Source organism: Lontra canadensis, unplaced genomic scaffold (assembly GCF_010015895.1).
Source record: "Lontra canadensis isolate GAN:19392208 unplaced genomic scaffold, GSC_riverotter_1.0 scaffold58, whole genome shotgun sequence".
NCBI classification, from domain to species: domain Eukaryota; kingdom Metazoa; phylum Chordata; class Mammalia; order Carnivora; family Mustelidae; genus Lontra; species Lontra canadensis.
The window spans coordinates 9,205,206-9,219,576 of NW_022631052.1; the positions used below are offsets into that span (position 1 = coordinate 9,205,206).

At 54.1% G+C, this 14,371-nt stretch overlaps 1 protein-coding gene across 1 annotated transcript; it reads right to left on the bottom strand.

Moving 5' to 3' along the window:
- Window positions 1–2,484: 2,484 nt before the first annotated feature.
- Window positions 2,485–11,648, bottom strand: HPD (4-hydroxyphenylpyruvate dioxygenase). The gene is made up of 14 exons (XM_032876349.1): window positions 11,563–11,648; window positions 11,422–11,448; window positions 10,732–10,794; window positions 10,271–10,375; window positions 9,660–9,702; window positions 9,386–9,468; window positions 8,365–8,454; window positions 7,543–7,646; window positions 6,815–6,892; window positions 6,129–6,291; window positions 5,950–6,021; window positions 4,460–4,582; window positions 2,723–2,839; window positions 2,485–2,625 (listed from the first exon to the last, which is right to left on the bottom strand). Exons 1-14 carry the CDS (start codon window positions 11,563–11,565, stop codon window positions 2,515–2,517), a joined length of 1,182 nt encoding a protein of 393 aa, XP_032732240.1. The 5' UTR covers window positions 11,566–11,648; the 3' UTR covers window positions 2,485–2,514.
- Between the last annotated feature and the right edge of the window lie 2,723 nt (window positions 11,649–14,371).

The following is a 14,371-nucleotide window of genomic DNA, read 5'->3' on the forward strand; positions in this document are numbered from 1 at the left end:
GGTTCTCTAGGCACTGTGGACACAGGGTTGGAGAAAACACACCCCCCCGGCTTTATGTGATTGTGTACTTGTGAGCCAGGCAAACATGAAGAACACATGCTATATTGAGGAAAAACAGCTACAAGAAAGGCCTTATCAGTTGAGAGGGGGTGAGATTTTAAAGACAGTGGTCAGGGAAGTCTGCTCAGCACACATGTGAACAAAACTCAAAGATCAGGGAGGCAGTGGTGTGGACACCACGAAGGAGGGTAGGGAAGGCAGAAGGAATCGTGAGTGCAAAGGTCCTGAGGCTAAAGACGCCTGGTGTATTTGAGGACCAGCACAGAGGAGGTCTGTGTGGCTGCAGCTAAATGAGGGAGCCGGGAGTAAAGGAAATGAGGTCTGAGAGGTCCCAAGTTGGGGGGAGGGGGAGGCAGATGCTGTGGGGGTACTGGCAGGGCAGTGAGGACAGCCCAGGGCAACTAGCCAAAGGCAAAGAAAGGAAACACATCCAAATCTGAGTTTCCTTCATCTTCCCTCTTGAACCTGCTCCTCCTGCCCTAATTTCCACCTTGGTCAATGGCACTGCTATCCGTCCCCTCCACCCACCACGGCTGTGGCTGGTTACCTAAACCCAAACTCCAGAAACCCCGAACTTCTCCTTTTCCCTCCACTACCAGTCAGACGGTTCTCCTTCTCCCTTATTCAAATCTATCCACTGCTCCCTCTGCCCTCTCAGTCCCATAGGACAAGTCCTTTCTTCTCTGGTCCTGCTGTGGGGGCCAAAAAGGGAACCCCAATTTGAGCCATCTGCGTGTAGACCAGGGTGGGATGGGGAGGAGGAAGTGCCAGGCAGACTCAGGCAAGACCCCTCACCCAGAGCCCTCTCCCAAAATAACAAAAGCAAACACATACCAGTGACATCATGCCAAGAGCCACTGTTTTAAACATCTGCTATTAAAGGTACAGCAGTGCTTGGAGGTGGGTGTTGTTACCATCCTCATTTAACAGACAAGGAAAATGGAGGCACTGAGAAGCCGAGTAGCTTGCCCAAGTTCACACAGCTAGCAAGCAGCTGACCTGGGGTATGAACCCAGGCAATCCTGCTCCCTAATCTGTGCTTAGCTAATGAGGGTCCGCTCTGCCCATGTCCCGTCTAAGGAGGCACCCGCCACTTGGCACCAGGTGATTGTTACTGCATAGGAAGACAAGCCCAGAACTGCCTGGTTATTCCAAGAAGAACCAGAATCCTAGAATTTGTATGTGAAATATCCAACTTTCTGAAATGATGACTCACATTTGTTTAAAACTATACAGACTAAATAAAATACATCTGTGAGCCAGATTTGGCCCGTGAGCCACCAGTTTGCAACCTCCTGAGATACAGAATTTCTCAGCTTTGCATAAGCCATGGGAAAATGGAGGGAGAATATTTTTAACCAGGGTTGCCATTGTTCTTCTGACTTCTCACTGCTGTTCTTTTTATTTCTGAAGTTCATGATCCTAGAAGCCCTGATTTCTACAATCTGGGGTGGGGGGGAATCCCCCTATTTTACCAACTTAGAAGTTTTCCTTATGCTCAGATGATCCGCCTGCCAAAGCAGAAGAGACCCAATTTGCCTCCAATTCCTCTTCTGGTTTTTAAAACCCGAAGGCAGAAGCTGAGGGGCTCAGAGCTCCCCACCCCCACCTGCTCTACTTCTCAGACCAGGAGCTATGTCCTTAGGTTGCTGGGCAGAGATGTGCCCCAAAGTCCCCTGGCTAACACCTTCCTCTCTCTGATGTCCAGAAGTTTGGGCTCAGGGCAGCAAACCTGGGGAGAGCTCGTCTTTAAAGATCATCAAGTCATCAGACGGGATGCTGTCAAGCACGGTTTTCACCTCAAGGCCTACTACCCTTCCCGGGTATGCTCCTTCCCCAGGTTTTTCCGTGGCTGGTTCCCAAATGTCGTCTCTCCAGAGGGGCTCTCTCTCAACCGAAATTTGCACCCCTCCCAGTTGTACCTTTACACAATCTCATCATCGCCGCTTTATCTTCATAACCCTCTGTGAAATAATAGTCTTCCCCTCTAGCGTGTTAGCCCTCTGCACCCCTTGTTTCCAGAATTCTCCCTGACCCGCGCGGTCCCACTTGGCAAAACGCAGTCCACCCCTCCCGGCTTCGGCCTCGGCAGGGCTCCGAAGCCGGAACGCGACGCCTCCCGCAATGCTGCAGCCCTGAGCTCCCCCTGCAGGCCAAAGGGCGTCACTGCCCCAGCCCGGCGCAAACACCAAGACCGCTCACTGGACCCGGGTCGGCTTTATTCCGGAGGGCGGGAGCAGGGAGCGGCCCACTCGAGGGGGCGTGGTCAACACCTGTGGCGTACTGGGTTGGCGGGCGGGATCTAAAGGGAGGGGCCAGTAAGGCGGGCTTGAAGTTCAGGGTCTGTAGGGCGGGCGTGTTCCAGGACTGAGGGCGTGGCCCACCGTAAGTCGCAGGTGGGCGGGGCCTCGGTGGGTCGGCGGGGCCTCGGTGGGTCCGCGGGGCCCGTAGGGCCTACATGCCCCGTAGGGTCCCGTTGGTCTCCAGGTCCGTGAGGTTGCCCCGTAGGTCCTGCTCCTCCTCGAAAGCCTTGAACAGTGAGTTGAAGTTGCCGGCTCCAAAACCCTGGAGCGGGAGAGAGAAGAAGGTGAGCTGCGGGCCTAGAGAAAGCCAACCGTTCTAGCCTGCCTGGCGTCGGGGGCTTGTCGGGGGTAGCTGGTACCTGGTGATTGTGGCGCTGGATGACTTCCAGGAAGAGCGTGGGCCGATCCTGCATGGGCTTGGTGAAGATCTGCAGGAGGTAGCCTTTCTCGTCGTAGTCTACCAGGATTTTCAGCTCCTAGGTAGGAGGCAGGAGGCTGAGTTAGAGGGGCGGCTGGCCCACACCCCAACCGGGCAAGGTGGAGTCTTTATAGAAAGTCCATGAAAACTCCAGCACCCGAGAGCCAAGAAAAGACCCCATTCTCCCGCAGTTCCAGACACCTCCAAATAGATCCCTAAATTTTCTGTTACCATCTGCCCGCCACAGTCCATGTGTAAGCCCCCATGGCTGTCCTGGATCACCCCCGTGGCCTCTGCACAGGTCCCCCTGCCTCCGTCTTGCCTCCTTACAATCCAGCCTCTCCGTAGTCACCCCAAGGGATCTTTTAAAAAAAATGAGATCATGTCGTTCCCCTGTTTAAAATCCTCCAGTGGAAATCAACCCTCCATAATAGCCAAAAAATGGAAACAACCCAAAGTTCATCAACTGATGAGTAGGTAAGAAAAATGGGATAGACCCACACAATGGACAATGGTAATTCAGCCACAAAGAGGAAGGAAGCATGGACACCTGCTGCAACGGACACCTGAGCCTTGCAAACATGCTCAGTGAGAGATGCCAGACACAAAAGATCCCGTAGTGCATGAGTCCATTTATATGACACGTTCAGAATAGGCAAATCTTTAGAGACAGAAGACAGATGAATGTTTGCCTAGGGCTGTGGGAAGCCAGGCGGGGGTGGGGGGGCATGGAGGGACTGGGAGGTGATGAGAGGTGTGAAGTTTCTTTTTGGGGTGATGGAAATGTTCTAAAATTGATTTTGATGATAGCTGCACAACATAGTGAGTAGCTAAAAACCACTGAATTGTGCGCTTTTTTAAACTTTTTTAAAAGATTCCATTATTTGAGAGGGAGAGTGAGAATGAGAAGGCGTGGGGGGAGGGGCAGAGGGAGAGTGGGAAGCAGACTCTCTGCTGAGCAGGGAGCCCCACTGAGCAGCTGAGCTGGGAGCCTGGCATGGGGTTTGATCCCACCTTGGGACCCCAGGATCATGACCAGAGCCAAAGGCAGACGTTCAACTGACTGAGCCACCCGGTGCCCCAAATTTAAAAGAGTGCCTTGTATGTTATGTGACCAAAACAAACCAAAACAAAATCTTCCAGTGGTGTCTGGGCACAGAAGAACAAAATCCCAACTTCTAAAGAGCCTGTAAGAGGAATCAGCCCCTGCCTACCTCAGTGACCTAGGCTAGTCCCCAGACACTTCCTTTCATCCCTTCTTGCCTTCGTTCTGCTCCTCGGACACTTGCAACTTGCTCCTGACTCACCTGTGCTTGCTTCTCCCTCCACCAGCACTGTCCCCACCCCAGCCCTTCACACAGTCATCTCCCCCTTATTGTTTAGAGTTCACTGAAAAGTCACCTCCTCAGAGAGGCCCTCCCAGATCACCTCTGGTAAAGTAACCCTAGGTCACTCTCTGTCGTAACCTGTTTTAATTTTCTGCGCAGAACCAACTCTCTCTCCGATGGTGTTTGTGTTGTTATTTATTTGCCTGTCTTCTCCCCACCAGCCTTGAAGTCCCATGATCACGGGGACCTGGTCTGGTTTTCCTTCTGTGTCCCAGTGCCTAATGCAGGGTAGAGGCTTAGACAGTATTTGTGAGGTAAGGTGGAACTCAAGGGTCCTACACTAGCCTCACCTCCAGGACATCAATGCTCTCCTTCACTTGGATCTTGGCGGACTTGAGCTTCTCCCTCAGTTGTTTGTAGTATGATGATGGAACACACAAGAACTCCATGCCTCTCGCTCTCAAGTGGCGAATCTGTCTCAAGGAAGCGTCAGGGTCAGTCCCCTCTCTCCATGCATGACACCCCCAGCCAGGAGCAGGCAGAGTCCCTATCCTAGTTCCCCTTGCCTGCCAAGATGCAGTGACCTCATGCCTTTCCACACTGGAGCCATGTGGGCCCGGGGAGAAGAACAGCAATCACTAACGTTTATGGAATTCTCCTTATGTGCCTGTCTCGAGCACTTTCCGTGTATTGTCTCATTATGTCCATGCCGTCATTTTTTGAGGCACCTGGATGATTATTATCCCCATTTCATAGCTGGCAAAACTGAGGCATTGAGAGATTAAATATCTGTTCTCAACATAATAGAGGGATTTTATTTAAAAACACAAGTCAAAGCACGTCCCTCCTCTGCTTACCCCACGGTGTCTTGTCTCAGAGTTACATTCAAAGCCCTCACCATCTGTCCTCACTCCCACCTTCTGACCTCATCTCCTACCCCCTCATCCTTGCTTATTCTGTTCCAGCCACATTTTGATCTCCTTCAGCCTTCCTCTGCCTGGCCTGTCACTTCTGCTTCGAGCACTTTCCCCAGATGTCCACATGCTACCCTCCTTCCAGCTCTGGGTTCCCAGATGTCTCCTCAGTGTGGCCTTTCATGACTGTCCTCTTTAAATGTGCAGTGTCCTTCACCCTCCCTCTCCCATCGCCCTGCTTGGTTTCCCCCAGAGCACTCACACCATGTAACACATATATTTTCCCTGTTGGGTTTTCTGCCGTCATTAGAGCAGAGACTATGGTCTTGTCGGCTCATGCATCCCAAGTTCCTAAAAGGGTGCTCGGCACGTGGTGGGTGCCCCGTGCCCAGCCTGGGTGAGTGAATGGATGAAGTTGCCAAGGTCATGCAGTGACTTCTCCATTAGGCCAGGATGGAATGGGACAGTCAGGCTCGTGTCCACTCTGATATACGGCTGCCTTAGGAATAGGCTGGTTCCACAGACTCAGCACATTTAACTTGGCTCAGAGGACCTAATCAATCTTGTAGCCTAATATCCTCATTTTCAAGGTGAGTCAACTGAAGCCCAGAGAGGGCGCTGAATCCCCCAGGGACACACAGCGCGTCACTTGCAGAACTAAGACTAGAATCCAGGCTTCCTCTTACTCTGGCACCTGCTACTTGTAAAGCCAGCAGTGTTTCTGTCCGCAGAGAAAGGGAACTCTGGGGTGGGAATGTGCCTGCCCTTGAGTAGCAGGAACTAATAAGAGAGCCCGTTCGGCCATATGGGCTGGCAAAGGGGGCCTAGGATTGCCACTACCCATCCCCCACTCTCCCCTCTATTTTGCAGAGATTGGCTCTGGAGCTAGATGAAAGGTGAATTAGGACCAGGAATGAGCTTCTCACTGCTGTGATGATGTCTTGGGTCTTGAGAGCGATGTGCTGGACCCCAGCGCCCCCATTGTAGTCCACATATTCCTGTGGGCGGGAAACAAGGCAAACACAGTCATTGGCTCCTGTCACCCAAGCTCTTCCCCGCTTTCTTCTTCCGCAGCCAGGGCCCCAGGGTCTAGGAAAGGCCCCACCTGGATCTGGGACTTCTTCCTTCCCGGGGCCGGCTCATTAATGGGCATCTTGATGGACTCCTCGTAATTGGCCACCACGATGGAGCGCAGAGAGCTGTATTCTGTGTGCACCTGCGTGTCATCCACGGACCAGAACCGGTGAAACTGCAGATTCTTCAGGTACCTGTGGGGTGGCCGTAAGGACACATGGGCTCTGTGTGCCCACCAGGGACTGGGTCCTTGCCCCGACTTCTGCCTTCCAGAATTTGTCTCCTGAGCAGGCTCCAGAAAAGAGCCACTGTTCACCTCACATACATGGTACATCAGGGGGTGTTCCTTCCGGGGGACGTGAAGTGTCCCATGACAAGACCTGTGTGGTCTGGCACGGGTCTGACCGAGAGAAGTGCTTTGAGAAGGGAACCTGCTTCTATTTTGCATGAGGACGCTGTTGGGGTAGCGACCGACTTCCTCCAGATCTCCATGGACTGTGATGCCCTGTGTGCCAAGCTTCCCCAAGAGACCTCCGAGGGAGGACTTATGGCTCCCTTTGAGCCTTCAAGCCTCTGGTTCTCAGGGAACAGGCGGCTCAGGGACATCAGGCTAAGCTGTCTCTCCCTTGCGCTCCATTTCCCACTCACGTGTCCTGAGAAGAGAACTGGGGAGTGGGCCTGTCTCCTTTGCAGCGAGGGGTTGGGCCAGGGACTCACCACTCGGAGGCAGACACCATCTCCTGGTCAGGCTGGTTTCCCACAATGTGGTCGATAATCTCGAGACTGCAGGTAGGCCTGGGGGGAGGGATGGGGGTGGGGAGGAAGCTGTTAGGAGGTGAGGACAGGGTTAGTTCCTACACCTCCCCTTCCCCACAGTGACAGCTCACTGTGACATAGCGCCTACTGGGGCACCCTGCAGGTGTCATGACTGGCGCGCTATTACTAGCCCCATTGTACAGATGGGGAACTGAGGTAGAGAGGAATAAAGTAACTACAAAGATTAAAGAGCTAGGAAATGACTGAGCCCTAGGGCACCTGGGTGGCTCAGTTGGTTAAGCGGCTGCCTTCAGCTCAGGCCGTGATCTCAGGGTCCTGGGGTCACCTGCACATCGGGCTCCCTGCTCCTCAGGGAGTCTGCTTCTCCCTCTCCTCCTCCCCCCTGCTTGTGCGCACTCTCTCTCTCAAATAAATAAATAAAATCTTTTAAAAAAAATGGCAGAGTGAGGTTTCGAGCCCAAGCAGTTGGTTCCAGAGCCTGGGTGCTTAGCCTCTGTGCTACCTCTTCAGGCTACCCTTGGGGACCCTCAGGTGTTCCCCAGCAGCCTCCCAGGGCAGCTCAGAGATGCCCAGTCTGCATGGAGTATAAGGCATTGCTTTCTGCCCCTACCCCTCACCCCTGCCTCAGGACTTTCTGCTCCCACCGCCCCAGCCCGAGGGGCACTCACAGCTTGGAAAGTAGAGGGTCCACAGATGCTGGGGCCTCGAATCCAGGCAAGAACCGGCCAGTATAGTTCATCTTTTCCACCAGGGTGTGCGTGGTGTCCCCATACTATGGGTGAAAAACAGCCTGGCTTGGCCTGAGACCCCATCCCTACTGAGACTGGGCCCCATTTCGTGGTGCCCACACCATTCCAAGCCGGGTCTGACTCTAACTCTCTATGTGATCTTGGGTAAGTCACTTTCCCTCTGAAATGAATTGCAATCTGTCATTTGTTTGGGACTTTTCTTTGGCAGTCCGCCTGCCCCACGGGACCAGAATCCCTGTGCGGGCAGGGTCACTGTTTTCCTCCTCACGGTGTCCTCAGCACCTAGGACTGCCCAGCTCGCTGGAGGTGCTCCATACAAAGGTACTGACTAAGTGAGAGTGATGAGGGCGTTGGCTCAGATGACATCACAGGCTTCTGGGGCACCTGGCTGGCTCCACTGGTAGAGTGTAAGACTCTGGATCTCAGGGTTGTGAGTTCAAGACCCACACTGGGTGTAGAGATTACTTAAAACATAAAATTTTAAGGGGCACCTGGGTGGCTCAGTTGGTGAAGCAACTGGCTCCTGATTTCAGTTCAGGTCATGACCTCAGGGTTGTAGGATCCCATCAGCCTCTGCAAACTGGCCAAGCCTTACGGGCAGTCAGACTTGAGGGGGAATGTCTGCTTCAAAGCACCAGGGTGGGATGGCATGAAGGCACGGGGGTGGGGAGGGGTGTGGGGGATCCTGGCATCTCAGGGGAGCTGACAGCACAAGGAGTAGGGGCACCAAAGCAAACTCACTGTCTGCAACACGGCCAGTTTCACCTTCCCAAACTTATCTTGCTCTATCCAGGGCTCCCGCACAATTTTGGCACCTTGTTCCCGGGCTTTCTGCAGAGAAGATGGGGCAGGGAGTCAGGAAGTGCTGGACCCTCCCGGAGCCCTGGTTAGCTGCTCCCCACCTCGGCCTGCCACAGGCTCCTCCAGCGTTGCCAGCCCCAGGCAGGAACCACAGCCAGCATCAGCTGTTGCCCCCATGTCTTGTGCCCATTTGACAGATAGGAAAACTGAGGCCCAGGCCCAGAGTTGGGGCTATGAGAGACAAACCAGGTGGGGTGGGGCTGTGTCCCACCTCTGCTAACCCACTCTGGCCCTCCCCGCTCTCCAGGCCTCAGCTTCCCCATCTGTAAACCAGGCGGTGGGAGGCGGGAGAGGAAGAATCAGAGCTGGCCCTGACTGAGCACCTGCTGTGCGTCAGACCCCCTGCAGGGCCTTCCGGGCATGGCTTCCACATTTATGTGCATGGCTGTGCCTATCACATGCCAGGCGTTGGTGAAGGTATTTATCAAACTCTTTCTCCCTCCTAGCAACATTACAGGAAAGGTACTGTTCCTGCCTCCATTCTGTAGGTGATGAGATCTATGGGCACAGAAAAGTTAAGTCACTTGCGCAAAGTCTAATAGTAATAAGATTCAGACCTGGGCAGTCAGCCTCTGGCTTCTATGCTCTGAACCTCTGAGCTGCTTCTTGAATACGGTGTTTGGTTCAGAGTCCTGCTCAAGAAGTGGTAATTATGGTCTTGTGTTCTCTGTGTCCAACTCAGTGACGTAGGCACTGTGCTTGTCCCCATTTTACAGATGTGGAAACTGAGGCTCAGCGAGAGGACCTGCAGCTAGTGAGGGCCAGGGTATCCCCGGAACTCGGGTGTGCGTTACACCAGTGTCTGGGCTTGTCACTCCAACATGACAGGCCCTCCAGCCCGGACCCACGGAGGGGGTGGCAGGCAGAGGGCAGGCAGAGGGCAGCCCAGGTGCGGGCTAACCTGTACGATGTAGTCACAGTCTTCCACCTCAAACGCGATGTCCTTTACTCCGTCGCCGTGCTTTACCAGGTGGTCGCCCATCTCTGTGGCCGGTGGGGGAGGTCATGGCGCTGGAGTCATGGCTCCCTCACCTCGACTGTCAGCCTCTGGGCTCCGTCTTCTTTTAAGCTGGGAACCCTTGCTGAACCAGATCCCCTCCCTGTCCCTGAGCACCACCCCCCCATGATAGCGAGTCTTCACTCCCTGGCATGCTGAACCCCCTGGGCCTCCTCACCTTTGTTCCAGGGGTTGAGGGCGGAGGAGAAGACGAACACGATCTAAGGCACAGAGGAGGGAGGACGTGTAGCCGGTGGGTCAGGCACCCCCATGCCCTCCTCCCCACCCCCCGTGTGAGACACCCCTGTGGGGCATTTGGATCAGATCACCCCTCCCAGCCAGGAAGAACTCCTTGACCCTGGGTTCCAGCCCCTTCTCTGCCTCAGCTTCCCCTCTGATATGAGCTGTTGCTTGGCCCCCCCATGGGAGAAAGCGCCAGGGCTCCCAGGGATCGGGGCACTAGTCAGACTTTCAGCTCTGATGTTTGAGGCCTCTGTCAACTTCTCCTAAACATCTGTGTGGCCAACATTGGGCCAGGCCGAGAAGGAGACAAAACTAAGGTCCCTGTGGTCTCTTGTACAAAGGTGACAAAGGAGGGGCCGGTGGGAGCTCTCAGCTCCTGTTCCTTTAGCCTCGCCAGACATCCTGGGAGAGAACCAGGTGGGCCTGGGGAAAGGGCCTCCTGGTCTACTTCACGCAGAGGCACCAGAGCCCTTAGGAGGCTCAGAGACCAGCAGGGGCAGAGAGGCTTGCCTCCTGGATGAGTGGGGTCCTGGGGTGGGGACTCACCTTGCCTTGCTTGATCACATGGCTGACTACCTCCCGGGAACCCGTCTCCAGGCCCTTGTAGGCTAGTGGTTCAAAGCCCATCTTGTTGCAGTAGAATGACGCAGCCTGAATCACAGAGTTGCAAAGGGGTTCCTGAGGGCCAGGCTGGGGGACCCCCGCCTCGCAAAACCTCCAGTCCCCATCAGCCTGCTTGCCCTGTTGGCCCAGGGGCAGAATGCATCCTGGGATGAAAGGCGGCTCCCTGGCCCTTTCCAGCCTCAGATAAGTTTCCTGGTGGGGTCCAAGGCCCTGATTGTGTAATTAGGATCTAAAGAGTGTCTGTATATCTGGGATGGTCCCAACACTGGCCCTGACCCTCCCCACACAGGGACCAATCACAGGCCCAGCTGGGGACCCGCCCTTGTCCAGCAGGCCCTCTGGCCCGTCCTCTGCCCACTCTAATACCTGGCCCCAGCTTTTACCTGCTTGGCATTGCCAACCCAGAAGGTCACCGAGTGGAAATGGAGGAATCGGCCTCTCTCAGGCTGCAGGAGGGGAAAAGGGGGAGAGGCTCAGTCTCTGGAAGTGGGTCTAGAAAAGTGTGGATGGAGAGGTGTCCCCTAACCACTTTCCTTGGCCCAGCCTTAATTCCAAAACTGAGAAGCCAAACCCCCTGCGGCTTTGCCAAGCCCCTAAAAAGGGTTCTCATGGAGAAACCGAGCTCCTGGGTGTTGGAGACCGGAAAGCCTCCTCCGGGAAGCCTGCCCAGATTTCACAGAGGGGTTGCTGCCGTGTGCTACAGCAACACGGATTTAAGTTAGACCTTTGAAAGAACTTCCAGGGCCACCTGGCTGGCTCAGTCAGTAGAGCATGCGACTCTTGATCTTGGGGTTGTGAGTTTGAGTCCCACATTGTGGGTAGAGATTACACGTTAAAAAAAACAATTTAGAAAGAACTCCTAGACAGGATTGAGAGATTAGCGGGAATTTAAGAAGAGGTAATTTTTTCTTCGGAGAGCCAGGTTGGGTCCAACTCAGTCTTGGGGGGATGGGAAGGCGAGAGATTAGGGCAAGCATCTTGGGCTATCACATACCCACTGAGGTTCCTTTTCTGCTCTTTGCTGACATCCCAGTTTCCCAGGGCCCGGACCCCACACTTTCCCTCCTGCTTACCTTCTTCCCTTTGTCACTGTAAGTTGTCTAAGGAAAAAGAAAAGGACAGTGAGACTTGGAAGCTCAGACACAAGGCGCTTCTAGAAGTCTCACTGTAGATCATCACGGGGGAGGCTGCTGTGCCCCAGGGCAGGCCCTTACCATGGTTGATCTTGGTGACGCTTCCTGCTCTGAGATTGGGACAAGAGGCCAGTGGAGCGCTGGACAGAAGTATTTAACACCGAGGAGATCCCGCCCCTGGCTTCCTGGCCTTCCTAGGGATGGGCGGGATCTGCACCAACCCTGGAAACTCCCAGGCTTGGGAGCCTCTGATCTGGCTGTGGCTTCAGTGGATAGGGTGATGTCGTCAGGGCCAGAGAAGGGGATTGACTCCCCAGGGCCACTGGCCAGTGGGGCAGAGCCAAGGCAGAGAGCCAAGGGCGCGCTCCAGGACCCCAGGTGGGGACTATGATCTCTGCCCTGCAGAATCCAAAGTTCAGAAGTCAAGGCCAGACTGAGTGCATTGGTGGCTGTTTAGGGAGAATTTGAGGAGGAATTAGGGATTGGTCTTGAAGCCCTGTTTGCATAGCAAGCATGTGGTTTATAATTAGGTAAAAGGGTTATACTCCATAGTGATTAGAGGCATGGGTATGGCGGTTTGAATCCTGGACCTGCTATGTACTATGTGACTGGGGAAAGTCACAGAAGCCCTCTGAGCCTCAGTCTCCCCATGTGTAAAATGGAAGCAATAATAGCATGGTTGGGATTAAGTAAGATAAAGTATAAGTCTTTGGAGTAGAGCCCGGCACACAGGAACTTCTCTGTTAATGTTGGTTTTGCTTACTTACATCTCTTTAGGGCTTTGGGCAATGGATAGAGAACAGGGCTCCTTGGGGTTGCCACAGCCTGAGTAATGGCAAAGAGGTTATGGCCCTGCCCCCTGCCCCAGGTTCTCAGTATCTGCAGAGTGGTGGAAGGGAGAGCAAATGGCTCTGGGGGGAATTTGCTCTCCCAGCAAAGCCACACCCGAGTCCCTAGGTCTCACATTCCTAAAAGATAGAATGCTGATGGACTGCTGGCCAGCCATGGCATTCACCTGAGGGTTCCAGGACAGCCCCCTGCTGCTTGCTCTACCCCAATCCCCAGAAACTCTGCTGCTGAGCCATCTTGCCCTCTTTCCAGGAAACTGACTTTCAACTATCGTCATTGCCTGGAAACTTTTTCCAGTCCCTGATGCTTTCAGTCTTGGCCCATGACTGTGTTATGACCCCCTGCCCTCTTGCATCACTTGGGTTCCCAAAATGTCCTGCACCAGCTCTTGTTTTTCTTTTTCTTTTTTTTTTTTTATTAAATACAGAAAAACAGATCAGCATGTCTAGTAATGACTTTAAGGATCAGTGGGTCCAACATTGCCATATTTCAGATGAGAGAAAGTAACAAGCAGCAAGAAAGTGCCTGAGGCCACTCTTCTCCTTCCTTCTTTCTTCCCTCCCATGCCTTAGCCTTCCCACCAGGGAACAGAGAGGGGCTTGTGCCAGGGGTGACCCCCCCACCACCTCCCGCCTTCCTTGGCAAACCCCACCAGGCCCCCTGAGCGACTCTCAAGTTGCCGTCACCCCCAGGAAGCCCGTGGGCTCTCCCCAGCAGCAGGTCTGAGGTTCAGCAGGTCTGAGGCTGAGCTCTGCCCCTGGTCAGCTTAGCCCTCGACCTTGGAGACGGGACCCAGGATGCTTCAAGAACTTTCCCAGGCCATGCAATTAGCAAGAGACATAGTAGAGCTGGAACGTGAACCAGGTTATTCTGACTCCAAGACCACCCTTCTAACGGCCGAACTGCCTCCTGTACACATCGGAGATGTTGATATTCCCACCAGACAGATGGGGAAACTGAAGCCCCGGAGAGGCGAACGTAGGTCTGCAAGATTGCAGATCTGGGAAGAAGAGAGACCCAAACCCTGGCCTGTTCGCTTCTGAAGTTGAATCTCTTTCCACCAGTCCAGACAACTTCCCACAGCTTCTCTCCTCTGTTTTCTGGGCAGGTCTGGAGGCTGGCCAGCTATTTCCACCTCCTTATTCTGCCCCTCCTGGGGGTGTCTCGCCAGGCTTCCCTCAGTGTCCTCCTCATCCCCCAGGTCTAAGTTTCCAACTGAGAAAATGGCATGGAGGTAGCCCAGAACAGAGCTCACAGGTCAGAATGTTCCACAAGAGGAGGCTGCTTGATGCAGCCCTCTCAGCCTCCCAGGTGAACATCCAGTCCCTTTGTTCACAGTGGCCAAGTCGAGCCCCCGCTCCTGCAGCCTGGCCTAGCTGGTGTCCTAGGCACACAGTCAATGTTTACCAAAACCAGGGAGCAGATTATCAGCAGCCTCAGAGTGCTGAAGGCAGGTGAGTGGCACAGCTGGCCTGGGCTGGTGTCTCTGTCCTACCCCTGGACTTTGCTTCCAGAAACACTGTGGATCTCAGTCACTCTGTGGATACACTGCTAGGTTCCTCTTCCAGTGGCCGCCAGAAACCGGGGAGGGAGCCCCCGTGTTCCCTCCTAATTCTCCTTCTCAGGCTGGGCCGGGTAGGATAACAGGTCAGCGGTGGCCCAGGGTGGCTGTCTCTTCTCTTTGCTCCCAAGTTGCCACCTTCTGTCCAACCTGAGCTGGGAGCTGGGTGGGTCCTGGAGACCTTGCTCCTGGTGCCTTCTCTTCAGAGGGGCCCTTAAGACCCATCCTCCACTGGGCCCTGGTATGCAGAGAGGAGGGAACCTGGCAGGCTCCAGGCTGCCATTCACGGAAAGGCCTGCTTGTAAGGTGTGAAGCCTTGGCTGGTCCTGAGAAACTCGGATTTCAGGACTCTCATCTGCAATGAAATTAAAGGAGAAAGAATTTTTAAAATTCCTTTGTATTTCATAGCTATGGTATTTAGATGTATGGTTAACATTGATGTAAGATGTCATATGCCTATAATTTCATAAGTGCCAGAGG